This window comes from Dermacentor variabilis, chromosome 5 (assembly GCF_050947875.1).
Source record: "Dermacentor variabilis isolate Ectoservices chromosome 5, ASM5094787v1, whole genome shotgun sequence".
NCBI classification, from domain to species: Eukaryota; Metazoa; Arthropoda; class Arachnida; order Ixodida; family Ixodidae; genus Dermacentor; species Dermacentor variabilis.
This window is the reverse complement of record NC_134572.1, coordinates 73,661,603-73,688,791: the sequence shown is the minus strand read 5'-3', so window position 1 is coordinate 73,688,791 and position 27,189 is coordinate 73,661,603. Positions and strand designations below refer to the sequence as shown.

The window sequence follows — 27,189 nt, the reverse complement described above, 5'->3', positions numbered from 1 at the left end:
GGCACGTGAAGGCTCACGTGCGCTTTCTCACGAACGCCATAACCATCCTTCGACGGTGCTCTCACGGTATTCTACGCGCACGTAAGTAAATCCAAGCGTCGAATTCTGCCTGTGTAGTCGTTGTACTGTCTTGTAAATCCATCAAAGAAGTACAGGTCGTCACCCTTTGTAGAGCGGTGCTCATGACTGCCGCGCAATGTCAGTTAATCACGATGCAGTAAAGAGCCAATATTCTGTTTCCTTAAAAGCGAGTTTTGACAAGCTCTCTTCTGGCAGTAGTAATAAGAATCTGCTGCTTGCCACTACGCATCCTGATTTTCTACGGCTTGACTTCTCTCAAGCCACGTTCCAGGCCGTGTACAGACGCTAAACTGATGGCCATTTATAAGACTACCACTTTTACCGCGAATAAAGCTGTGCATTGTTTGTGGGAGAAAAGATAGCTTTAATACGTTGCGTGCTCGGCAACTGCAAGAGCAGAGAACCCGGTGCGTGAACTCGCGGTCGCGACGACGTCCAGCGTCGCGCCACCAACTTTCTCTCACTTATTTCCTGCAGTTTCTCGCGCACAATAATTCTGCAGGACAAGTGATTCAAGGACTAGTTCGTTAGCATGCTAACGAAGATATTCAAGCGTGAATTTATTTTCTACTGCTCATAATTTAGAGGGGTTAATCTGGTGGGTACAATTTAGCGCTTAGCGTCTGAAGTGTATCGTGCCACAGTGACATTGTACTATTCAACCACATTTGAAGATATGTCGCTTATAAGAACGGGCACACTTGTGACTCCAGCTGTCATCCCACGGAGGTCTAAAAAAAATTGTGGGGTGATACATACCAAAACAACGATTTAATTATGAGGCACGCGAATAGTGCGGGATTCCTGATTATATCTGACCTCCCGCAATTCACGGACGTGCACTAAGTGCGCAAGCGTTTTAGCGTTTCGCCTCCACGAAAACACGGCCGCCGCGGCCGGGTTCCAACCTGCGTCCTCAGCGGTACAACGCCGAAGCCACTGACCCGCATAGGCGTGTTACCCACGCAGGGCTGTCCGGAGACAATGCCATCCTTCGAGAATGACCAGAAGTCTTCGGAGTTGTCCGTCTCGTCGCTCGGCGCGTGGGAGCCGCAGGGGGTCAAGACCACGCCGCCCAAGCCCGATGAGGTGCCTGGCGAACCTGCGGTTGGCGCGTCGGTCCCCGACCACGATGTGTACTGTGGCCTGTTGGGCATGTACCCGGGCTTCCTCCAGAGCTGGCGCACGCCGAGGTGCTACCTCGTTTTCCTCTGCGTCCTGGGCATGACGCAAGGCTTCGTCGTCAACGGCCTGGTGTCCGTTGTGACCCCGACTATCGAGAAACGATTTCAGCTGCTCGGCGTCGAAGCCGGCGTAAGCGACGCGCTGCTGCAAATCGTAGAAAAATTAAGCATGCACAAAAAGAAAAAAAAAATTTTCGTCGAAAACTACCGCGGATCTGATTTGCCATATTGTCCCTGTAGTTTTTTCTCGCGATTAATTCGGCCTCGCTTCTGTGATTGGTTAGGCTCCCGTTTAGCTCTAATGGCAGACCGATCACCCCGAAAAAGCGTTGGTACCGGGTTCGATCCGCAGACTGGGACGCATTTCGCTTTAAATGTGATGCTTTCTTTCTCGGAAACTCGTGTGGGTATGCTTAGTAGTTGTGTGCTACATTCGGGTCGGTGTCACTTTCTTGTTTATGTATCTTCCTACGCTTTGTGGGCTTCCATGGAACTGATTCGCTTTAGACATGCTATACTGTTTTGTGTCCTATGGTCTCGTATTCAGTTTATTGGTTAAAAATGCGATAGACTGGAAAAAGCTATTAATTGAAACTCCGAGGTTTTATGTGCCATAACCACGGTCAATTTATGAGGCACGCCGTAGCGGGGGTTCCATAATTGTTTTGACTACTCGGTGTTGTTTAACGTATACACCTCTAAATACACGGACGTTTCTTTATTAACATTTTTTTTTTCATTTTGCGTTCATCGAACAAAACCTTGGCCGCACAGCGCTATAACCACTAAGCTACTGCTGCGGCGGGTACAGGGAATGATATAAATATACGAAAGGAGGAAGCATGCGCTGTGATTGGACATCTTGTTTTAATGGCTCTTAAAACACGCTTAGAAAAGCATCTAAAGAAAGTGCTTTTGTTGAGAATCGTTCCTTATGAGTGCCAGAAAACATACTTAAAATAAAGAAGAGGCACCTAGAACAGCGATATGTTGAAAAGAACACGTGGAAAAACTTGCAGCACAGAGAGTTGCGTCTTTCCCCGAACATCACAAAGAAAACAAGTTTTACCCTTATCGTTGCTCTGTTCAGAGTTTCGTTGCTCCGTTCTGTTTCGCAAGGAAAAAAAAATGGATTTTTCCCTCCTAGTGCACCGCTTGTGGTGTCATCATTAACTGCTAACAATCCTTGCTATAGAAATGCAATCTTGACGCGAAATTGGAGCAAGAACATAGCAGTGGATAGCTCAGAATAATTGTGACGTGCAGCAAGAAAGAAAAACAGAAACGCGCGCCTTCACCAGGTAGTGCCATTGCGTTGCAGTTGATACAGAGCATGTTCAACGTGGCGTCATGCATCATGGTGACGCCGGTGAGCTACCACGGCGGCGTGGGTCACAAGCCGGTCATAATGGGCATCGGGGCGCTCGTCATGTCAGCCGGCTCGATGGTGTTCTGCTCGCCGCACTTTCTCGCGCCGCAGTACATATTGTTCGACGCGGGCGGCTCCGAGGTCTGTCCCGAGCAGGGGCCCGGAAAGTGTGCCGGTGCCTCGGCGTCCCACAGCATCAGCAACTACAAGTACTTCTTTATGGTGCGTCTTTGTGGGAGCTTTTCTTTTGGGGCGGCGGGGGGGGGGGGATTCATTTATAAGTATGACTGGCATTTGTAGCACACCAATATGTTAGCATATCAACATGTAGCAGGAGGAGCTGTAACATAAGGATGAAGTACAGGGTTGGAGAACTAAGCGAAAAAATAGATTTGGAGGACGCTTAAGTGTAGCTTTTAAGAGTGGAACGCGATAGCGTTTAAAGATCCCTGACTGCTTCTCACGCTCGCAGGTGAATGCAGCTTATGTGTCTGTAATGTTTTCCTGGAAACACTGGCGGGGAACGCTATGTACGAAGGCGAGCTTTCTGGTTCCTTTTTTTGTTTCCCTCATGGCGGCCGCCGCCACTGCAGCAAACGTGCAGAAGCGAGCGCCATGTGGATGGTGTTGCAAGGAACTGAATGGGGCGCTTCACTCCTATTGAGATAGACGCCAAGTGGTAGCTGGAAAAGGGGTTTGTGTTTGAGTTTCCACGTAACTAAAATGCTTTTTCACGTACATTAAAATTACAGTCCGAAGCTATCATGCGTGTAGATTGCGTGTAAGTCGTACTTTACGAATTTTTTATACATTTTACTTTGAGAAATTCAATTCGTTAAGTAACTCCTATACGCCTCGGGGAGGGCCTGCGTGGACTGAAATACATGGTTCGATATGACTTGTCTGATACGGACATCGCCTCCCGCGCCAGCGCCGACGCCAACACCGACGCCACATTTTCTGCAACATGGGACCCTTAGCGCGGTAGCGTTAAAATGACAGCAACATTTAGAAGAAAGAGAAAGAAAAGGCTAGCTAGATCTTTCACGCATGCTAGCAAGGCTGTTCCACAATTTTCTAGTTTGAGAGAAAAACAAAAACAAAGAATAGACAAAACAAGTCGATACTGCATTCAAACGGTACAAACGCTTAATAGGATGGTGGTTCGCGTTTTCCGGGCATTTTATTTGGTGAGATGTGCCTTTTACTGTGCACTTTATGTAGTTCGGCCTTTTGTGTGGCTTCCTCGCAAATTTTACGGACGTGTTTGTGGCTTGTTAGCTTAGATATAACTTAACGGTCACGTATACAGAGTGTTTCACACAACGTGTGCCAACTTCTCCTATGTCGTTTCTGCGAGATTCGCTTCGCGGAACAACTTCTTATTGCCTAAACCAAGAACTAAGTACGAAAAATTCACCGCTAATTTTGCCTCAGCTTCACTAGGGAATGCCTTACCCACTAAGCTTAAAGAATAGTCTGCCATTAGTTCATATATATTCGAGTTGCACGCGTTATTGAAATTTCTGTATTGACTTTTTATATATTTTATTTATCTTTGTTTTTCTTTCTCTTTATTTTCTTTCATAACTATGTTTCATTCTTTATTACGCATTTTTCTCCTAGTTTAATCATGTATGCAGCAATTTCCCGTTTGCTGTAATAACATATCTTATTTTCCTGTTGTAAGTAGTAACATGGGGTCTCGCCCTTACAGTCTTTGACTATGAGACCTCTTTCTGTATGTATTTCATGCCTAAATGTGCCTGCTTCATATATGCAATAAATCTCAAATTTCAAAAAAAATTTCAAGGATTTAAATAAAGGTGTTTAGCCACTGCTCAATGAGACCAGCGGCATGTGGTTTGCCGTCATGTGGCGCTTCTTGGAGAATTTTTATCTTCCGTTTAATAAGCTCATTAACTAAGGGGACATGTAAAATTTTTAATCTTAAGTCTTACGGAATTAAGCCTCCAGTTTCTTTCTAGGCGGCGGCACATAGAATCTCTGAAGATTTTCTATTCTTATAAGAACTCTCTTTGTCACCTATCAGATCCCTCCCTTTTAATGCCTGCTTGCCCGACTTCAACTAGAGCTTATCACGCCTCTAATATCAGACCACTCCATCCACGCACTAACACTTTCAAATACAGTTTTTTTCCCCGCATGATTGAACAGTGGAATTTGTTACCTGCCGAAGTTCGTTTGTTACCGATTTCTCAATTTTTAAATGCTATTGCGGATGTATAGTTCCTTCAGATTTTTATATGTCGTTTGTTACCCATTTCTCAATTTTGCAAATGCTATTGCTGATGTATAGTTCCTTCACATCTTTATATTTCTATGTTCTTGTTTCTCCATATCATAATCACTTTTCTTCGCATGTAAACCCACTCCTGCCATAGCCCTAACGGGCTGCAGTATGTATAAATAAATAAATAAATAAATAAATAAATAAATAAATAAATAAATAAATAAATAAAAAGTGCGTTTCGCTGTGTCGTGGAATGGGTTCAGAAACGACCGATCCCATTTTTTTATGGCAAGGCACACGCTGGCCTGGCGATTTTCTTTTTCGGCGTCAAAGAAAGCCAGCGAAATATGCAATAGAACCATGCGACTGCGATCGTGCCCTATCGTATTGCAGCGCTCTTAACAGTGCTTCGAGCCTATTGCTTATCAGTGACGACGGCGCTTCCTTTCCGTGTGCCACCGCCAAAGATGCCGACGCACAGTGAAGCCAATAGAGAGATTTAGTTTAGGGGACGCAATCGGCTTGCGTACGCAAGAACTAGGGGCGACGGTACTGCGCATGCGCAGACGGTTCTGCGCATGTGCAGTACCGTGGCCCCTACTTCTTGCGTACGCAATCCCGCTTGCGTCCCCTAAACTAAAACTCTCTAATGCCTATTGCCGCGGCCGCTCAGTTCGCCACAGCCCGCGCACACGGTTCTTTCGCACGAACCGCGATTGAGAGCGCTGCAATATGATAGCGCATGAGCGCCGTCACGTGTTTTTATTTCATATTTCTCGGGCTTTCTTTAAATGCCGAAAAAAAATATCGCCACGCAGCGTGTAAGTTGCTACGAAAAATTGGATCGGTCGTTTTTGAACCTCCTTTACAACGCAACGCAGCGCAGTCGGGCCTAAAGTGAATATCAGAAATTTTGTGCAATTCATCTTGGGTAATGTACTAATTAAGCGGAATAAAATAAATACTCTAGAGAGCGCCACATGACGGCCAGCTATATGCCGTTGGTTGCATTCACTCGCGCTTAACGACCTTTTTAAAAAAATCTTTGGCACGAGTTACATGAAACACACTTGTTAAGGTGCGTTAGTTTGCATGCGTTGCTACTAAGGATGCAAAATTTCTGGTAATCAGTTACATAACACTCTTTGGTACCTGATCTAGACAGACTTTGCGCACCAGAACTGTTCGTAAATAGAGGCGTCTACCAGTCCTGATATAGTGGGCTTCACGTTACCGAAGGTGACCAACCTATGCCAGAGACATCCCACGAAACAAAAGCTTTTTGAGTTCGTCCCCCAATAACAAACTTACAAGGCGTTAATGATAGCGCAATACGAAGCATTACTCGTCCTTTTTTTTTCTCTTGCTTAGGTTGGGCACGCACTGCACGGCGTGGGTTCGTCGCCGTTCTTCACCCTGGGCGTGGCCTACCTGGACCAGAATACACCGACTGACAAGGCATCTCTCTACATGGGTAATTAATACAGGCTGGGACCCGCACGATCACGCGGGAAACATTACCTGTGGCCGGCGTCTGCCTTTGAGTCCGTGGGTTGTTCAAATTTAACACGTGACGTCACTACTCTGGAAACAAACGCCGTGGTTCATCTATAAATTATATAGCTAACGTATTCAAGATTTTAGTGACCACAGAAACACCTGCACTCAATTGCTGACACCAGCTCGCAGTTTACTCGTAACGCAGCAGTCGCGTGGTAGCAGCCCCCACTTCACTGAGGGGAAAGAATTGGGAAACGGGAGTGTTTACGTGTTCGAGCCAATTGTTTCATTGACGACGTTGTACGTTATATAAAGACTGATTTGTTGGCTTGTTCTGATGTGTAGGAGTCGCTCGTAGAAGCTAACACATCTACCTGGTGACTTATGTATGTAGTATCAAACATTAAAAATAGATTGGTACACCATGACAAATGAAACCAATGATGCATTACTGCTGGTCGTCTCGAATTACTGATGCTATATGTTGAAGGACATTTAGTAACCTAATCAGTTAGGTTCATTTATGCAAACCATTAAATATTAGTTTTAGTGCATAAGCCGCATTTGATATAGAGCACGCTCCGAAGCACCCAATGAAGTTTTTATTACGTTCTTTTTGCGGGCTCCAAACAGAACTCACGAGGTATGAAAAAAAAAAAAAGACGAAAGCGCACTCGTCGGATTTTTTTTTACGATTGAAAGCACGATTTAGATCCCTACCTTTCTCACGGGCAAGAGCGCCTTTAAGTAATTTTTTTTAATACTCGCGTGCTTTCTTCGGATCCCAGAAAAAAGAACCACGCAAAATACATCGTAATAGAAAGAACTTCATTAGGTGTTTCTTAGCACTCTCTAGGACTTTTCAGATACAAATGATGCTATTAAACGAATATATAAAATTTTGCATGATTAAGATTAGCTCTAGAAAATGCACCGAATAACTGGAAACGACTGCAAACACTATACCGTTTCTCACATGAGTCTAAGCATTACCCCTCTATATTTAGAGTTTGGTTTAATTTACACAAAACAAATGGTGTGTTTGATGCTGTAGCCATTATATGATCTGCACGGACCCCACATTTCGCGTTTTATATGTTGATCGGTGGTACCTCGCTATTTAATTCGCGATAATATTGCGAGTATTAAGATTTATGAAGCTGGGCGATGAAAAAGAAAAACAGAATTGTGCTGTGTGCTGTCGCAGGTATATTTTACGCTACATCCGTCCTGGGACCCGCTATGGGCTTTCTGCTTGGAGCATTCTTCCTTTCAAAATACACGGACATAACGCTCGACTCTTCACAGTAAGTGCACCAAGTGTTTTCGCATGTTGTTCTCAAGTGCTGACGTAGACGATTGCTAAACTTGTTAAATGTGCATGTGCCCAGCGACTCATGATAAGCATGAATGAGGCCACCTGTAAATGGACATGTGCCACCGATGGCAACTCGCAAATTAGCAACCTAAAATATTACAAATGCTGCGTAATTCCTGCATTTGCGGGTTATATACCGTGGCACAGGGACAAGAGAGCACCGGATTATATTTGCACGCAGAAATAAGTTATTTGATGAATTCATCTGATGTTATCTGAGCAGCGTTTCGCGCGTAGCATAAGGATTGAAATTCTACTGCGAACATTGGGTTTAAAGGCATTCTCGCAGTATCGACACGGCAAGAATCGTATAAGGTATGGCACACATAAGAAGAAGGCGTCAGAGGCATTTGGTCGCTGGCGCAGGAAACTTATACTTAAGGGCATAAGTGCCTCCACTTCTAGCGTTCAGTGGTAACTTACGTCATAGACTATGCTTCGAGCGTTAATTTCGAGAGTTTACGATAAACAGATACATGGGCATATATACAGGATGTATTATTATAATATGCCTTTTTATTTCACTTCATATACCATAAATTGACTGCCCTGTTTGATATCTAGTATCATGAGTGGCTCTGACATTTTCGAGTTGTCGTGGTGCTCGCAGAACGCGTTTAAATAGTAATAATGGCTGAAAAATATGCCGGAATTCTCGAATATTGGGCGAGTTGTTCGTTGTTCATTTTAATGTTGTTTCTCGGCGCACACCAATTTAAGGAAATGAGGAGACCGCAAGTATATGTGCGCTGTGAATACCACCAAAGTGAATACGCCGATGTAGAAAGTCATGTGACGTTGTAACCAATTCCGGACGTCCAAATTAAGTCATAAGCGGCTCTTCGTTCACCACGTAAATTCAATTCAATTACGACACTGCTGCTCACCTCTAGATATATTTGCGAATGTCTTGAATTCGTACGTTGGTTAAGAAGCTGCTGGGTACACATCGCCGCAAGTTGGTCCAGAAGATTATCGCTGAAGTAGACCGCCATTTCATGAGCAAACTTCAGCTTTAGAGAAATGAATTGCAGCGTTATGCTAGCAGACAGCGTAAAGCCAACCTTTATTTTCAGGCTAGGCATATCCTCTACAAGCAACACCTGGGTTGGCGCCTGGTGGCTTGGATTCTTGGGAGCCTCCATCACCGCATTCCTCACCGCCTTTCCTATGGCCAGCTTTCCCAGGTTCCTGCCAAGTACGCACGACATAACATAATGCAGTGTCTCTTGCTCGTCGCAAGCTTCTCTTGACACAGCGCGCTAGCTGTGTCAAATGCTAACATTAACAAAATTTTGGGCGGCGTAAAAGGCGTTGTTTCATAGACGACAAATGTAAAGTAGTACCCTCTGTGCAAATTTTCACGTTTGAAATACGAGTGGATGCGTCAGAAAAAATTCGCAAAGGAAGTCGCTTTTTTATATAGAAACTGAAAAAACAAAAACGAGAAACGACGCCGGAAGGAAATGACCGTTTAGGCGGAAGTGACGCATGAGTTGGTACTCGGAACGCGTCGTTCCTACTAGCACGGCCTAGAAGATAATGCGCACCCCACGGCTGACTATGGTGCATTGAACAATCTCGGAAGTGATGAGCTGGAACTTAGGTCATATCTGCTAACTATCAAGTGCACACGTCATCTGCTTGGGCTATTTACATGCTGTAAAATAAGAAAAGACAATTACCAGCCCTGCAACTTTGCCGAGACTGCTGTGCCATACTGGCCAAACTGAAATTTCGCTGTAGTTGGCCTTCGGTAGGTGGGACGCAGCGATGATCTTCTACAGATAAAAAGGTTAGCGTTTTTGTTTCGAAATGGCTACATGTATTACACATGGGACCAGTATATTGTTTGTAGCGGTCTAGACTTCTTTTTTCACAACAGGATTTCGGAAGTTATGGTCTGACCATCATAATTCAATATTGGATGCATGTTGAGCTACACTAATGAGCTAATGCTTTCGCTTGTCTGACATATGCCACAAATTCAGTGGAGACTTGAAAAAAAAAAAATGGTTCAGTTCTACATGTTGTGCCGCCCAGGCAAGATCACTGCAGTGGTTGCAGCGTCCTGTTACACTTAATCTGCATCAAATACGTTCTCGGCCCTAATACAAGAATTTGAAAAGTTTGTTGAGAATTAACAACGCAAGGATATTCCACGCCGTTTTGTCGTAGAAAAATGATGTAGCAATAGCATGAAAAATGCGAGAAAAAGAGTACGGGAACACATCTTGTGCGTGAATGTATGAAAGCACCCTTAAGCATCGCTGTGTATATAGGCAATCAAGAAATAGTCTCTGCCTTTCGGGAATGTTCGTCTCGGCTTACTAACTGCGTTACAGGGTTACGCATTCTTAGAGACGAGACTAGGATTCCGAATCGCGTACTGCGACCAACTTCAAGAACCTTGTGGACAATTGTCATCGCCTCTCTGAGGTCTACTGCGTTCAGCACATGGGAGGCCTCAACTTCCAACTCACCGTCATGACGCCTTATACGTGAAGATGCGCTCCTTATTTCTCTCTAGCTTTCTTTCCCTGCTATTCGGAGTGGAAGCTCAGTGCTGGCGATGTCCATTTGTTTACATTTTTATAAGCAGGAGATGTTCAGTACGATAACCAGCGAAATTTTTCTCAAGGACTGCGATTCTTAATCATTCTGAAGCCAAGACATTGAACTGTAGAAAATCGTTAGGAAAACTTTTTACGTCTTACAAGGGCGCCAGCACGCATGAAATTACAAGCAGGAGCAGTGGGATTTGTAGGGTCACAAGTTCCACGGGAAATGTCAGGGCGCCCCTCAGAATCACTTTACGTATTCGTCTAGACGAATATTTGGCATAAATATACCACGAGTCCATAAAGGCACGAGGGCAGTGTATTGGTGGTCTTTTCTGCGGAATTCTGATTATATTTACGCAATGTCACGTTGCAAACGGCCTTGAGATGGCACCACTAAGCGCGCCCTCCTTAACTAGTGTGTCTGTATATGCTACCCTCTACAGAGAACAGTCGCTCGTGAGTCTGCCATCTTGCTTTACGGAGGATCTAAAGTTATGCAGAAGAGCAACTCTTCGTACTTCCAGGAGGCGCGCTCATCACAGCGACGCCGGCTATGGCAGTGCGGGCTCGTTCATTCCGCGTCACCGTCGGTAGCTACACTTGTAGACGTTTACCGATAAAAGAAAAACTAGCTGAAAGAGATGGTGATTTCTGATAAAATAATTGATTACTTATTCTCTCGTGTACTTATTACTTTTATCTAACTATGTTAGATTATTTTATCTAACTATAGTATGCTACCTTACGAGAGGTGTTGGGCGAATCTTCAAATGTCATTGAACGAGGCATATATGTAACACTCAAATACGTGTTTAATTACAGTGCACGGCGTGCCTACAATGCGCCCATACGCAGGAAGGCAGATGGCTAAACGTACATGAGATGCTTTGTATCCAAGCAGTGTTCACAGTTGGGAAACTGCTCAGGTCTCAGGCCTGCCGTGATGCTTCACAAAAAAGGTACCTGTAGTACAAGTGAAAGAAAGGCACAGGGTATCTAAAAGTACGCTTTCTGTTTTATCACCCGGTTTGGGCACTTGATGCGGAGCGCCCCAGTCATATCCGGAACTCCACGGCACTGAGAATCGAAATCAGTAATGATAAAAATGCGAGTTCGAACAGAAAATAATCAGGTAAACTTTGCCAACCGACGCGATGCGCACCAACGCGACGCACAACTGACTGTTAACTTGCGGGAAGGCTGCACGGCGAGCGGTAATGCAGCCATGAAACTGGATTCCCGGCAGCAGTCGGTGCTTTCAACGCACGTGAGCGCGTATTGTCAAACAGGGGCTCGAGCGGCGAAAAAACAAACAAACAAACAAACAGACAAAAAAACAAAAACAGGTGCTGCAACACTACTCCGTCTAGGCGGAACGCATACAAGAATTCTACGGGAACCCAGCTAGTGACGTCATTTCGCAAACGCGAGGACTTCGCTTGTCGCTTAAAACGAGGGCTTCGCTTTTCCCCGCTTTAATTTTGTGTCCGCACCCGTTGCCCAGCTGCCCAGCAGAGGGCGAGGGACCTGTCCGAGTTACAGAAAAAGAAGACGACGCCCACCCACGCTGTAGAAGCTCCCAAGAATGCAGAACCAGCCCTGCCTGCGCCGGATGGCCAGGTTTATCCAAATCCCGACGCTGAGCCTGCGTCCGGAGCTCGTTCTGGAAAGGGATCTCGGCGTTCATCAGAACACAAGGCCTTGCCAGAAGGACAAGTGACGCCTGGTTCGCAGACCGCAGGCGCTCTGTCTCCGGACCAGTCGGAACGGAGCCTCTTAAAACACGTCAAGAGGCTCATGTTCAACCCCACCTTCGTGTTCTTGACGATGGCTGCGGCGGCAGAGAGTAAGTTTCCGTGCTTGCTTTACCTAGAGAAAATACGACAAAAAATAATAGATAAGCAGATAAGGCACGATAAAGAGCTATAAAATGTGGCAGGATAAATAAATAACAGTCGCCTATCACTGCATACTATTTTAGCTTGTTTTTATTGAAGCGGTTTACCGAAATTTGAATTCGGAGGAATGCTACATCGATGTTCCGGATGACAGTGTATGTCTCGTAGTTCAGGGTACACTTTGCTTTTTTTTTTACCTGAAACAAATTTTTAAATGTTGCCTGTGGCAGATAGTGCAATTCTAACCCTTGATGTAACCTATTCGTTGAGGCGCCCATTACTTGAACGAGAAATAAAAATGCGTCATAGAATAATTACCATATTTACGCTAATTAAGCTTTTAATTATTTTGCGGCGCATATTTAATCTACGAATTGGATCTAGTGAGTTCGCGAGGTGTATCTACTTGAAAAAAATTATCTTCGCTGCACCAGTTTAGAGCTGTGAATTTTCGAAATGTCAGACGAAATGCATTGCTGTCCCAGTTACTTTTGTGCTTAAATGCATAAAACAGCGTTTTCTAAAAACAGGTGCAGTTCAGAGGATTCGTTCCAAGTGGATGTGCCTTGCGAACTCACTGGTGGCATTTTGTAGATTCAAATATGTGCCGCAAAATAATTAATCGGAAATTTAATTAGCATAATTATCTTAGTTATTAAAATAAGCATCTCAATTTCTCGTATTAGTAATAGCCGCCAAATCGGTGGTTAGAATTTCGCTATCTACCTTAGGCAATTTGTAAAATTTTGGTGCAGCTATAAAAGGACGCCCTAATAGAGCGCGAAGATATAGCAATGGAGAACATGGCTTTCGCAGAGCGACTTCAATTAGCCTCTTGACTTTCCATTTATCTGGACACGGCGAGCTCAATATACAGCCTCTGTCAAAAGCAATGAAGCGAAAGGGCGCGTGTGTAATGCGGAGTCCTGGCATGGTTGCGTGCCTTAAGCGAATTAAGCTGCGAAGCTTTTGCCCCCTACAAAAGCTTAGAGCTGTGCGTATGCAGCGGGAGATGTTTGTGATTGAGAACAAAGTGTGAATAAAAATGAAAAAAAAATAATAAAGAAGGAAATTTTTATTTGCTCGATTTGCCATTCGTATCGCTTGTGTTCATTACAAACAAGCTCATTTGGCTCATGCATACGTAGTTCTTCGCACTACATTTCGTGGGAGTAACGCAGATGCTGAACGGGCGTATTTTTTTACTTTTTTCATGCATGTCGCATCTGACGTCGCCAGGCCGTCAGCTTTGTTTTGCACGATGACAGCGGCTGACAAATTTAGTAAGAATTTCGACCAACAGAGCTACATAAATTTCGCACGTTGTAAACAGGTCGTGGTGATGTTCAGTGGTGTTATGTCCGGAAACGCTTTGGAAACGTATTTCACCTGGTTTGTCTTAATGCTAGTTGCATAGATAGTGTAGATCAAATTATGGTCCCGCGATAATTCAATCTGAACGGTATCTCACTGTCAGCCTTTACACAATTCTCCCACCTTATTTCAGCCATGATCGCGTCAGGACTTACAGGATTTGCGACAAAGATCTTCATTGCCATGTTCGGCATCTCTTCTACCCGGGCCTCAAGTCTTTTAGGTGCGTACTGGCGTCATCGTAGATATTTCACGTATTGTGTAGAGACCAAGTGACACTATGTGTGTACACGGAGCGTTTACACGGGTTAAGGGGAGAATAAAGGAAATATTTGAACTCTAAAACGTTTTCAGCACGTATAGTGATTGTAACTAACGAACAAAAGCAGATATGCAACTAATAGCTTAATAACCCGAGATGGTATGTCCCTACTTCTACCGCTGATTGTGCACGGTATCTTTAAAGGTTCGGCTGCTATTGCGTAGCAGTGACACTGAAATGACGGTCACGTGTAGTACTCTACGGTTATCTATAGTATTTTCAGTACAAGGCTCTTTTGTACCTACACCAAGTGTTTTGAGGTTAAGCATTATCTGTCTAGTACCAAGCACTTACCGGTAGGTAGGTAGGTTCCTGTCTCGTCTCGTAGGTGAGATTGAGCCAGTAGCTCATTCCTCTTGTGTTTCCTCATTGGCGCTGTCATTGCTTGGACGCTACGTGCCGAGTGGTAAATATCAGCAATAACAGCATCCGGGACAGTAAGTAAACTCGAGAAATAAATAAGAAGGCTCAATGAAATGGGTCGTTAATTAGTCGATATGGCCTCATGGCGCGCCAACACCAAAGCCAGTTAGGCCACAGAGGCGCGCATATTCCTCCTGTCCCAAGGCCGACTAGCGCTTTGAGACAACTGGCGTCTGCGTAACGCCCCATAGCAACGCAACATTTACAAGAGCGATACCGGCACAATTTCTCCCACGTTGTACCGCCTTCGGGATCGCCCGAAGTATTAGTGGAAGAGGTTGCAACGTTTCTTTGCCGGGGGACGAAAATTCCATGGTCGCGGCGGCCTCAGCAGTCATCGTTGTCGCCCTACTGCTGACGTAAGAGACACACGCTCGCGTTACGCACACATATGTTAGCTTTCTTTATACAAACGTGTCGGTTTTTCTGAACACGCTTCGCAGATTGCCACGCGGTGGTGGATAGCCATGCAGCTACCTACCTGCAAGGTGCTTTGCGTAACAGCGATTTCCACAGTGCGCGAGATGTTGCATATCTCCATTATGTTGCACCTGCTGCAAATCTTGTGAGCACATTCCGAATTTCCTCGTGCGCACTCATGCTGGCAATCGCCGGGTGGCTTTCCCAGCAAGCTGCTCGAGGGGAAGTAGCCTCAGTCCTTGGATTATTTCAGGGAAATTGTAATTTATACGTGCATTTATGTACTGACGTATTTGCGTATTTATGTATCTGTACCTTGATTTGGCCACGTGCGGTTCCAATAAGTGACCTAACGACTGCACACCATGTCGCTCACCTACGTTTGATAAATATCTAAAGAAGTGTCCCGGCGTACTTGGGAGGACTTGATTGGCGCCAGGATGTGGCCTAACAAGCAGTTTTTATTCAATGCGTATGTAAATAAGCGTGGAGATCCATAAAACAAACTTACTAGAGTGAAATACAATTTGGCACAATAGTGCTGCAAAATCGCTCTGGGGTTTCATTATTGCAGTACTCACGAAACGCCTACTCGGACCATGGAGCTTTCTTTTTCGTTTTTTTTTTCGCCAACTAATAAAGGAATAAGAAGATTTTCACTATACAAATATCGACCATTTAGAGCAGGCGTGTCCCAAAATCTAGACGATGCTTGCTATGTAACAATCGTCATGTGTATAATTATTGAATTTGTATATTCTAAAAAAACCTATTGTCTGCAGAGTTCCGAAAACAAAAGCAAGGTAAAAATTAAAGCATAAGTGGGTGTAATATTACGACTCAGCAAAGTTCCGGTGAAAATATGCTTCTTTAAAGATAATAAAAGAAGTTACGGACAATTCATTCACTGCATATCCCTGTCGTTACAGCCTAAGCACTGGCGTTAAATTTTTCTATTCTCAATATGGAACACCATTGAAACAGGCGTCTTTGGCAAGGCGCTTGCAGTTCGCGCGGCGGTTTAAGAGGAAGCTTTAGCTCAGGAGATTCTATTTAAACAAATGACACTGAAGAAATTGTTTTTCCCGACAACCACTACACCACATTTGATGAAGTTTGTTGTATATAACGGACGAAGCTAAAAAATGTTCCGCGAATGACGTAGAGAAAAGTCTACTTTAGGCCGTCAATGTTTTAAGAAATATTGCTGAAGATTGCTAAATTTCGAAAGACAGAGCTATCCCTTTTCCAACTCTATAACTCGGCAATAAAAGAAGATGTAGCAATTCCGTAAACGGTACCTAATAATGCATGTATAGCGACAAAATTATTGTGGGATACGTAGCTATGAAATACATCTCTATCCTGCGAATAGGACTTTTGCAAAGCACTCCTATGCCGCCTGGTCCAATGCCACCTATCCAAGTGCATGCAAAATGCTGAAATGCTTTTATGAGATGAAATTCGTTGCATTTTAGAGAGACATACGAATCATAGTGACTGCTGAAACGGTGTTTTGATTTAAGCCTGTATTTGTTTGCAAATACGAGTAGTGCCGGAAATTGGTAAGATCGAAAAATACAGAAGCATATAATTTGCAAATACGTCTCTCTGCACAAAATAAAAGCACAAAACAAAACAAAATAGTAGTTCTGTAAAGTTCATCCGTTAGAGCATCTAAAACGGACAAATTTCGTGCAATTTACAGCTTAGGTGTATTTGTTACAATTTTAGAAAGGGTCTTGCAAAAGGCCTACTCACAGATTATTCATCTAATGCGCATCACTGTATATTAATGCCAATTGTGTCCGATGTATACGTATTATTGTGTGCGTTATAATAAATGCGGACGTAACAATAAAAGCCAAATTCGGAGCCCGGACACGCGTTGTTGCCTTGCGTTTGATGTCGACCACGCGCTGCCTTCACCACATCTGCCTTCACTGCCACGCTAAACCAGTCGCGGAACTTCCGCATATATATATATATATATATATATATATATATATATATATATATATATATATATATATATATATATATATATATATATATATATCGCTGTGAAAACGGGGGCATCGCGTATGGTTTTACCGCAGGCATGGTGGCGGTGCCGAGCGCGTGCGGTGGAACCCTGCTGGGCGGTTACGTCATCACCAAGCTGAACGTGTCGTCGGCGACCATCGTGCGGTACTGCGCCATCCTTGCGTTCGTCCCCTGGTTCACGCTGTTCGTCTTCCTGCAGACCTGTCCCAGCAAGTACAGCGCGCTCGTCAATCTCTCCACCTCGGGCGACACGTAAGTTCGCCCGGGCGAGATGCGCCGCTTATCGCGATGGCTTGGCTGGCGCGCCATCCACCCCGGCCGAGCACTTCTATTTTTCGCAGTAAAGTCTAAAGAAAAAAAGAAAGGAAAAAAAAAGAATGTATTGTCGACGAGAGTATGTCGGGAGGCTAGTTAGTAAGACATTTTTTTTTGTGAACTTTAACTGCTCTAGGGACGAGACATCGAGGTAGATTTCTACGGTATAGGTAATCTGCGTTCGTACCGTCTTCACCTACTTCGGTGTCGTCTCCATAGCGCAGTATAAGCTCACAAAACAGTGCATATCTCGTCACGCTCTTCTGTGGTAACTCCCGAGTCAAATTAGCGCGCACAGAACTTGATTCATCTAATAGATGGTTTCCGTTGACGGCGTCGTGGTCGCCATCTTTTGGATACCAGGGCGTCGAGGCGCTACGTAAAGGAGGAACGTGACAGCATGACATGCGCGTCTTGCGCCGCGCGACAAATCTATAACAGTGATAACGCGGTGAAAAACGGTTACCATCAAAAAATGATAGAAGTGCAAGAATGTAAGCGTAATAATAACGGTATATTGATGTAATAGTGGCAGACATACGTTTTGATGCAAGTGCGGAGAGAACAGGTTGCTTCCACTACGTCAAGTGGAAAGAATCTATACAATATAGAATCTTCGTCGAACGAACAATGCGTTCCACATAATGTTTATTGGTGAATACTGTAGAAATTTTCACTTTTAATGGTGCAAAGTTTTGCAATGATGTTACTTATTCACTCCCTAACCGCTTCACTCTGTAGCCGCCGCGGCCGCATTCTGAAGGCGGCGGAATGTAGCTGCTCGTGTACTTTAATTTTGGCAGACATCATTGGTCATTCTTACCGTAAAGTAAATATTGGGTAACAACATGTCGGCAAATAGCACGTGATTTCTGGGGCGTTAGAAGTGATAGGCCTAACGGGCAAGGACGAGAAGAGCTCACTGTCGAGGCTACAGCTTGCTGCATCTCCTGGGTTGGTGACGTCAGCTAACGGAAAAGTCAGCAGCGTGAAATAAATAAATGAAAAAAAAAAGCTCGAGGGAGTAAAAAAAAAAAGAGGTACTGCAGTCTGACTAGCATATTTCTATGAGTGTCGTAATGCTGAAGCACGTTACAATGTGCATGTTTAATAAGTAATGACGCCTGTACAACTTGTTTACCGAGTAGACATATTTGTTATCGAAGTTCATCTGGTGCACTCCCCAGAATACGTCATCTAGAACTGAGCCAGTGGTCACGAAATTTCTGCTACCTATGTTCGGGGCATTGAGTGTCGATCACGTGGATCGCTGTTACAAATGAAGGTCACACGAATGTCAGCCACTGAGGAAGCGCTCGTATACGTAAAACAATTCTTAAATTTGGGCGGAAAATACCCGGCGATAAGACTCATTTTTTTTTCGTCTTCCGTTAATCAATTCCTCTCCATGTTCTCGTGATTGCTCTGTCTTGCATAAGTAGCGTAAGAGAGATCTTCACGAATACAAGCATTGCTTCTAAGCACTCAATTCGCACGTCCTAATTGCAATACAGCAGTCTGCCGTGTAATAAGGTTACCTTACTCTACTGTAAATAATTCATGAACTTTTTAGTCAGAAAGCTTCACACCGGGCTATAAGGAAAGACTCGGGAACTATGTTTGCCGATCCGAGCTTCTTCAGCCCGCATCTTTTCGGGCACTGCTTTATGGAACCCCGATTAATGTACGCGGTCACCGGTTCCGGGAATGAAATCGGCGAACTCTTCAGCGGTATCAAAACTGTGTACCCAATAATCAACTGCAACTTGTCCTCTTACAATCCTGGAATATTGTGGTGCGATGTTCACAAACACTGCGTTAGTTTGGCTGAGAATCAAAGTAACTCTGGAGAGGTAGAACCATCGACCGGCATACTTACCTAAAACCCCCCATGTATGTTACTCGACAAAAGCATAGCACAAGTTCGCGAGTTTTTCTGCCGCACATTGTCTTTTTTTTCTGTTCATTCATCATTTCTAGATGGAATAATATGCCCGAAGCCGTGGTATGTTCTTACAAATACAACTCAGCGCTAAGCAATCGCCTGCACCTCTTTCAAATTTAGTCGTGACTGTAGGCTTTGTTTCGTGCTTCCATGAAGCGTTGTATACGAGCAAAGGAGTGTTTCAAATTCGAATTTATGCTTTTTGCCGGCCGTTTATTGTTTGGTTGCTTGTACACGTACCGAATTTGTTCATAAAGTAACATATGTAGCATACACCAGTGCCCCGTGGGCAAATGTGGTCCAGCAAAAAAAAAAGAAAAAAAAGCAGTAATCTAAAGAACTCCAGTCAACTCGCGTATACTAATTGGGCACGGTTGAGACTCGGAACTACGAAACCAAAACTTTAACACTCATTGCAAAATATTGAAATCTTTTAGACTAGACTGGGGGCATCACCAGCATTTTTGCGTTTCCCTGAAATCGTGCAATCTCGCACGTAGTCCAAGTTAAACCAAAGCCCCCCGCTAGGGCGCTTGTCACAGCCCAGTTATGTAAATAAATAAATAAATAAATAAATAAGAGATGACTAAATAAATAAATAAATAAATCGATCGCTTAATCCCACACCTATCAGTTGTATATTGAGCTGGTCGATTAGGCAACGTGAAGTCGTCGCTGCTGCAATGCCGGGTGTTGCGTGCAGCCAGAAGCTCACATTCCGCGACCTGGAGCGTGCCTGCAATGTTCGCTGCAACTGCTCGGGTGCCGTGTACGACCCTGTGTGCGGTACGGACAACTTCACTTACTACTCGCCCTGTCTGGCCGGCTGTGCGGACGTGAGGCGAGTTAAGAAAACCAAGGTGAGCAGGAGGCCTTTCTGCAGGTTGCTTTAACACAGCTTCATCGAAAAAAAGAATGTTTCGTCTCCAAAGAATACAATCCCAGAGAACATGTAAAAACGTACAAGTAGACACAACTAGGTTCTCCATACCTCGGGGCAGCAGCGACGAAATAGGAATAATTGTGTGAAGTTGCAACAAAATGCAGTAAGCTCTCTTTCTACGGCACACGTTTGTTGCGCACATTTCTTTGTGAAAACGTGGAAGGACATTCTGCTCAAATAACGACACTAATATGGACATGGACATGGTGGAGCAAACAAGCAAGATCACCTATACAAGATCGCCAAATGTTTAAATAGTGCAGTGAAATTCCATTCATTTGACTATATCGGTCTTCTTGTCTTGCGTTAATAACTAGCTATGTATGCTGTGTGCATAAGTTTTCTGTTTTGTTTTCTGTCGTTCATTTCGCACCTTAAAAGGTGTTGCGGATTATGATCAAACTAAGTATTTCTTATCAAACATAGTTTTAATTAACTTGAAAGCATCCATGAACCAAATGTTCAAAATAATGCGTGAGGAGTGAAGTATTGCTTAACGCGCTTCAACAGCCCATCGTTCCGAGCTCATAGGGAATAGTGACGGCGGACTAAGCTGCAAGAGTGCAGGGAGTATAGTTTCGATTTGGTGTGAAATGCTCATGTGGAAGCATATTGGCTTGCGTAAAAAAAAATTGCGTGCCAAGTAAGCTATTGAGCGATAAAGGTTAGGAATCTGTGTTGCGGGATGCCAAGAACCGGCGTAATCCTACTCGTGGTTTGTTGAGTCACCACGATGGCACCCAAAGCAATCTTTAAATCGTACTAAAATAAATTGCACTGACGTTTATTGCAGTACAAAAATAATAAAAGTATTATTCGGACCCATTGCTGACGTGGCTTTTAAGGGAAAATAGCGGGAGCGTGGAAACATGTCGAGTTTCACACAATCCACTAGTACAATAAGACGTGGAAACAAGTCAAGCCGGATATGTTAAGAAAAGGATAAGCGCCGTTAAAAAAGTTACTTAGAGAGTGGAAATTTATGTGCAACGTTTGTTCTGTTTTGTCACAGAATTGCAAACGATACATGCTGCAGAAACGCACACACACAAAAAGGAATGAGAAAGAAAAGCCTCGCTTTAGAGCAAATAATTATCGGGATTTATCTCTCTGAAGCGCAGAGTATAGCGTGTATTATTTAGAGGACGCAAATAAGGCGCTTTTGCACTTCAATAAGAAGGGAGTTTTGGTAACTCCTCTTCTACGAGTAAGCGCTTCTCCAATATTCTAATTTGTTCCATTTTCATATAGCTACCAGTAAAAAACGCTCCCTGTGATGAGGCACCAGCTAAGCGCACGTACTCCGCCGAGGAGTGTAAAAGCTATCGAAATTTGAGTTACACATTTCGTGAACACAGCCTTCAAAAAAAAAAATAATGCCGGCAGTGCATTGCTTTCAGAATGTAAGCTTTCTGTCTTTTCTCTTCAGTTTCCTTGACAAACCTGCTGTTCGGCGTTGCAATTGAAGCGCAAGGCAGACAAAAACAGCCATAGCGGCGCCTTAGTTCTTCTCGCCGTGTCTAACTCTCCACTGCCGAGTCGTGCCCCGAATTCACGAACGCCGCCTTCGTTAATCGCGGAACGCTTCCAAGAAGTCCGCACCTTTTCTGACGATGCCGTCGTAAACGCTCGTTGTCCTCCCAGCTCTACACGCAGTGCACCTGCGTCAACGGGCCAACGCTGCAGATGGCCGGTGAGTTCAACAATGGCACTGGATACGACTACATGGCCAAGCGAGACCCGTGCGACGCCGACTGCGGCCTCGTCTTCGTCTACGCGATCGCCATATTCATCGCCCTCTTCTTCACCTTCCTTCTCATTGTGCCCGCTCTGACGGCCCTGCTACGGTCCCTCGACGAGGACATCAAGTCCACAGGCATAGGCGTCAATTACGTCCTCATAAGATTGCTAGGTGAGCTCCCGACGAGCGCAGACGGCAGAAGCGCAGTACCGGGGCGTCTTTAAGGCAGCAGCTCATCAGCGTTCAAGAGCTCATTGCATAGTAGAAGGCTACGGCACAGGAATTGACGGAGACAAAGGAGGCTGTGTGCCGACTTTGTGTGCCTACTTTGTCTCTGCCGGTTCCCGGGCTGTATCTTTCTACTATGTTTAAACGACAAGCCCAACTAGTTACTATGCTCAAGCTCATTGCAGCTTTCATTTGGAGCAAAGGCCTGCACAATGACCTTCCATCAAGATCAGTATGACTCGGGCGTCTCTATAGATCCAGGGAGTAACTGAAGTTTCGATGTTAATATGATTGTATGCTAATAAGGTGTTGACGCTGAGGGTACACAATCTGAAACAGTAAGACATGCGATAGACGCCGCATTAATGAACGAACATCGAATCAGAGAACCGACGGAAATGATTCTGGACAGGTAATCCCTACAGCTCAATGCGCTTTCATGTGAGTGCCTCAGAATAGACGCCGAAAGCATGCCTGATTGCAGTTTCCAAGTTAGGAATCATTCAAGTGCCATATTAGAGAGCTGTGAGTTCTTGAACGGAGGAACTGCACCGTTATACATTGAGGAGTTTGGATGAACTGTAGCCGAACCCCATTTTTGAGTATGGGGTGGAAGGAGACATGTTATTAGTGCTTGAATCAAAGGTCGCATCCCAGGGTTTGTAAGATGAATCAAGTTGAGAGGAAGCTTTAGCTCGGGCCAAACTCCAATTTTCTTATTCATCATCATCATCATCATCATCATCATCATCATCATCATCATCATCATCATCATCATCATCATCCCTTCTTTATGTCCACTGCAAGACGAAGGCGCCTCCCAGCGATCTCCGATTACTCATGAATTTCCCTAGTTGATTCCTACTTGCGCCTACAAAGTTTCTAATTTCGTTACCCCACCTAATTTTCTGCGGTCCTCTTCCTGTATTCAAAAACATGTAAAAAGCGGAAAATCCCTCATCTGACAACCACTGGATCGATTGGAATGAAATTCGTATCCGCGAGAGAGGTAAATTGAACTCTAGGGAGTAGAATTTTGATATTGGGCCTCATACGTTGTACGTAAGGTTGCTGAAAATGTATACGTATCGAAAAAAAAATGAAGCACAAACTTTCCAGATCTGTAACTCTGTACCAAAACCGGCTGTCGCAGTTTTGTAAACTGCATGTTAGACAATATAAGATAGACAAATCTGATGTGTTGTCACGTAGTGGTGACTCTGAATAATACAGCGGCAAATCTGCGAATGACGAAACTAACTTTTATTGGGCGAACTTGTGCCCACAAAAGCAAGCTACACTCAAAGCACAGCGATAGCAGCGAACACGTTCGGCGATCGTCGAAGTCTGATCTGCCTATCAATCGCATCGGCTTTTATACATGAGCCATAGGAGGTTCCAGAGTAACCGCTGGTGCCCGCGTGTCTGCCAGAAAGTTTTACACAATTCGCGTCGCACATGTAATCAGATTACGCAAACTTCGGTCACAACAGACAGCAGAAAGAATCATCGATAACATTCGAGAAACTTCCGAGACCTGCGGGCACGTCCTGCGCTGAGCGATAACATTTGTTAAGTGGGGAAAAGAGGTCATCCGAAAAAGGGAAACAGTACATGTGTCAGTGTGAGTTTAGGGATTGCTTGACATCAATACAATTTTCAGAATGGTATTAGAAAAGCAATTTATGAATTACTAGTACGCTCGAAAGCTGTGTCTAATACATCCATTTTGTCCATTTAGATATCGTAATAGGTGTGGTATAAAGCATTGCGATATTATTGGTTAAGGAGGTAGAGTTGAAATCTTGGTATATACGTTTCCTCAATTTCGCATTTTTCAAGGATTCTTGTAAAAAATTGGTACAGTGGCTAGATTTTAAAGGCTTTTTTCTTTTAAATGCAATCAGCCTAATCAATATCAGTGCTGCGGATACTGAGGAAAATGATTCGACTGTTCACATGTGTTTACATAGGCACTTCCAAATTAAATTAAATCAAATTTTATTAAGCATTGCACAGATATCGAGATATCTTAACGCAAATGTATAACCAATTGACGTCTGCATAGAGTGTCATGCGGCCTACTTTTATATTTCATTAAAGAAAAAGGTTTAGGTGACATTGGTTTGGTTTTCACGTTGGGTTAGGTACAGAAATATCTGTTACACCCGAGAATGGGCAGTACTCTGCAAAGTATTCATGCATTGTGAGGAAGGGATCAACTCAATCTTTTGGTATTTGTAACCCTAATGTCTGAGGGATGTAAATGTGACCATATACAGAGAAGGCAAGAAGATTAGAACGAAAGTAAGTTAAGAAGGAATCAGCGAAGGAAAGAAAAAAGGGCAGATAGACGTAGCCAGAGGTAGTTCTCAGATCCATCTTATCGCAGGCAAAATACTGCGATTTCTTTGAATAACGAAAATCGACTACATTTGAAGCAGCCATAACATAACCTTGCGATAACAGCAGCGAGTCTGCTGCTGCAAAAATCTTACGGTCACATGCTTTACAAGACTGCTACGTCAGAACAAAAAGCTTGCTGGTAACTTTGTTTAGGTGTTTGGAAAGTGACTTTTCTTACGTTACCGGATAAAAGAAAGGCGCCTAACGCCTTAAGACTAATATTTGTGTTCTATGGTTTTTATGGCTTCTGTTTTAATGCACTCCTGCTACTCGCTATTGTCATTTTTGCTGGCTAAGTACAGTGGGCAAGAACGGAAGGGCTCATAGCTTAAGAATTAGTGTGCATAATGTTAACGCGATAGCGTCAAGGAGCCCGTGTCGCAGAGAATACGGTGTCGCCGTCCGGCGTAGTACAAACAAAAAAAAACCGAACCACACATAGCCAGACCGTTCATGTGCTGCAAGAAATTCACTGAAATAATTGAATTTCTGAAGCTAAAATACGTAGAGAAATGGTAAACAGTGACTTACACACAATCTAGAGACATGATATCTCTCGGATTGTAATTTGAATATACCAGAAAACATAATTCTGCTACGCGAAAACTCAAACAAATCCCTTTTCAAGCATTTCTACAATGCGCAGACCGGAGACGGTATCCGCCATTTGCACACGCCGGCGCGTACATATCTCAGAGTCCACGGAGCGACGTGCCCGCTTCCTTGAAACACTTCCAGGTGGCGCTCGCCTCCGCTGCATCGTTGTCCATGCTAGAGGCCGCGTTCAATTGAAAGCACGTTCGTGTACTCCAGATTTAGATGCACGGTAAACAAACCCAGGTGGGCAAAATTAACCCGGAGTTCACCACTACAGCGTGCCTCGTTAGCAGTTCGCAGTCTCGACACGTAATTCGCAATATCATACGAGCTTTTCCTTTTTGTAACGCAACCTCAGATAAAGATTAGTGTTTTATAATGTTAGTATTGTCGAGAGCGTGGTTCCTGAAGGTACCTGAGAAGGTGCGTGGTATTGGCTCGTCGTTTCGCAGGTACCATTCCCGGTCCCATAGTATTTGGCTACTTGATCGACCGCAGCTGCATCTTGTGGCAATTGACGTGCACCGGTGGCAGGGGCGCCTGCGCCATCTACGAAAACAGCGCGATGGGCGTCAACCTGTTCCGCGTCATGATCGTCGTCAAGTCGGCCTCCATTATGTTCTTCTTCTGCGCATCGCTGAGCACCAAGTCAGAGGCATGCGCAGCGTCTACTTCTCAACTGCGGGCGAGCACGCGTGGTGACAATCCCCCCGATAAATTAGTCAAGTATTCAGTGTCACTACTGCACCGTTCCCGGAAATGCCTTTATTTTTCCTGCGATTTAAATGGCCGCTGTGATGACATGTGTATGATTTCGCACGGAAAATTGAAATATGTAGCAGTGCTAAGGGGAATGATAAAGTGTACAAAAATAATGAAAAAGAGAAAAATACGCCGCAGGTGGTTACACTCATTTCATTTCATTGTACAGAAGAATATTTTCGGCCAGAAAGACTACTGCCGCCTGTTATAACTGCAACTGGTTTTAAAGCATGCAAAGCTGTCAAGTGTTTTCTTCTTTAAGAAAGACTTAAATGAAACTGGATTTTCGTGACAAACGCACATGCAGACGAATCTCTTAAAGGGCTTTCTCTTTGGCAATGACATCATCACGATTATATTGAGGCGTGAATTGGTCGAGCTAACGCTGAGAAACTCCGTGCACGAAAAACGCATGGAATACCTTTGTTATTAACGTGTAACACACGTTTGCAACCCGTGTGACGCTAGCATGCATTTAATCCAGAGGATCGCTCTTTGCAACCAGGAAACGGACTTTTTGACGTTACCGCAGTGAACAGAGTCACCGATCTCGACACGTGCTCTATAGGAGGACGTGCTACAACGGTCGCGGAAGCTTGAAAAACTGAACAAGTCACATACAACGCATTGCGCAACTTGTTTCTCCGTGCTGTACTGGCAGCGTTGCCATGCCGGACATGTCCAGGCGGCTTTGTTTCCTGGAAATTGTCAGTCACGTATTGTCACTTGCATCGCACCTCACCTCCATTCTGTTTAGCATTTGCATGCGCGTAATGCTCTGACATCCAATGAGTTCGGTCATTGGACTGTAATTGGGCTAGCTCCTTTTGTATGCTGAGTATGTTAACAAAGCGTAATTTGCGGACCGACAAAGAGGAGCGCTATACTACCGAATGTCTATTATCAAGAGAACCCCAACCGATATATGCGGTATTTGTAACGCATGCGCCCCATCACATAATCGCGTCAGTGTGCAAAAAATGACATAAAGGTTGCACATGTCGAAAAGCGGCATTTCTGTGTTCGTGTCTTTCCGCCGTTTTTCACGTCAAGTTGCCATAGTCAAAACCAGCGCGTTGATTGTTTCAACACGCCGACACACTTCGCCAGCAGGATACCGCGACGGCTGGAGTGACAGAAGCGGAAGGCGAGCAAGGGGCCGACAAGGAGCGAACTGGCTCTCCGGACGGCCTCGCCAAGGGTGACCGCGGTTATGAGGACGACGGCGGTAATGACGGTGACCGCGGTAATGACGGTGACCGCGGCAATGACGGCGACCGCGGTCATGACGGCGACGGCGGTGACTTGAAGTGAGGAGGGCGATGGTGGCCGCAGGGAACATCATGAGAGCGCGAACTCCAGGGACTAAGACGAGCCGCATGACAGACGCTATAGCAAGCACGGGTTGTCACGGAAATAAAGCGAAACAGATAATTTAT

At 44.5% G+C, this 27,189-nt stretch overlaps 1 protein-coding gene across 1 annotated transcript; it reads left to right on the top strand.

Annotated features, from left to right (window-relative positions):
• Nucleotides 1-27,189, top strand: LOC142583569 (solute carrier organic anion transporter family member 4A1-like). Its single transcript, XM_075694056.1, has 13 exons — nt 1-81; nt 1,051-1,395; nt 2,587-2,856; nt 6,260-6,362; nt 7,596-7,695; nt 8,843-8,964; nt 11,835-12,176; nt 13,736-13,825; nt 16,867-17,065; nt 19,777-19,933; nt 21,661-21,928; nt 25,441-25,643; nt 26,864-27,189. The coding sequence occupies exons 2-13, from the start codon at nt 1,066-1,068 to the stop codon at nt 27,062-27,064; spliced, it is 2,385 nt and encodes a 794-aa protein (XP_075550171.1). The 5' UTR covers nt 1-81; nt 1,051-1,065; the 3' UTR covers nt 27,065-27,189.

Excerpts from the sequence above, each read along its gene's own strand:
- LOC142583569 (XM_075694056.1), top strand. The coding sequence starts at position 1,066 with ATGCCATCCTTCGAGAATGACCAGAAGTCTTCGGAGTTGTCCGTCTCG. Across the intron at positions 7,696-8,842 it reads ATAACGCTCGACTCTTCACA|GCTAGGCATATCCTCTACAA; the intron begins GTAAGTGCACCA and ends CTTTATTTTCAG. Across the intron at positions 19,934-21,660 it reads GGCGAGTTAAGAAAACCAAG|CTCTACACGCAGTGCACCTG; the intron begins GTGAGCAGGAGG and ends TTGTCCTCCCAG.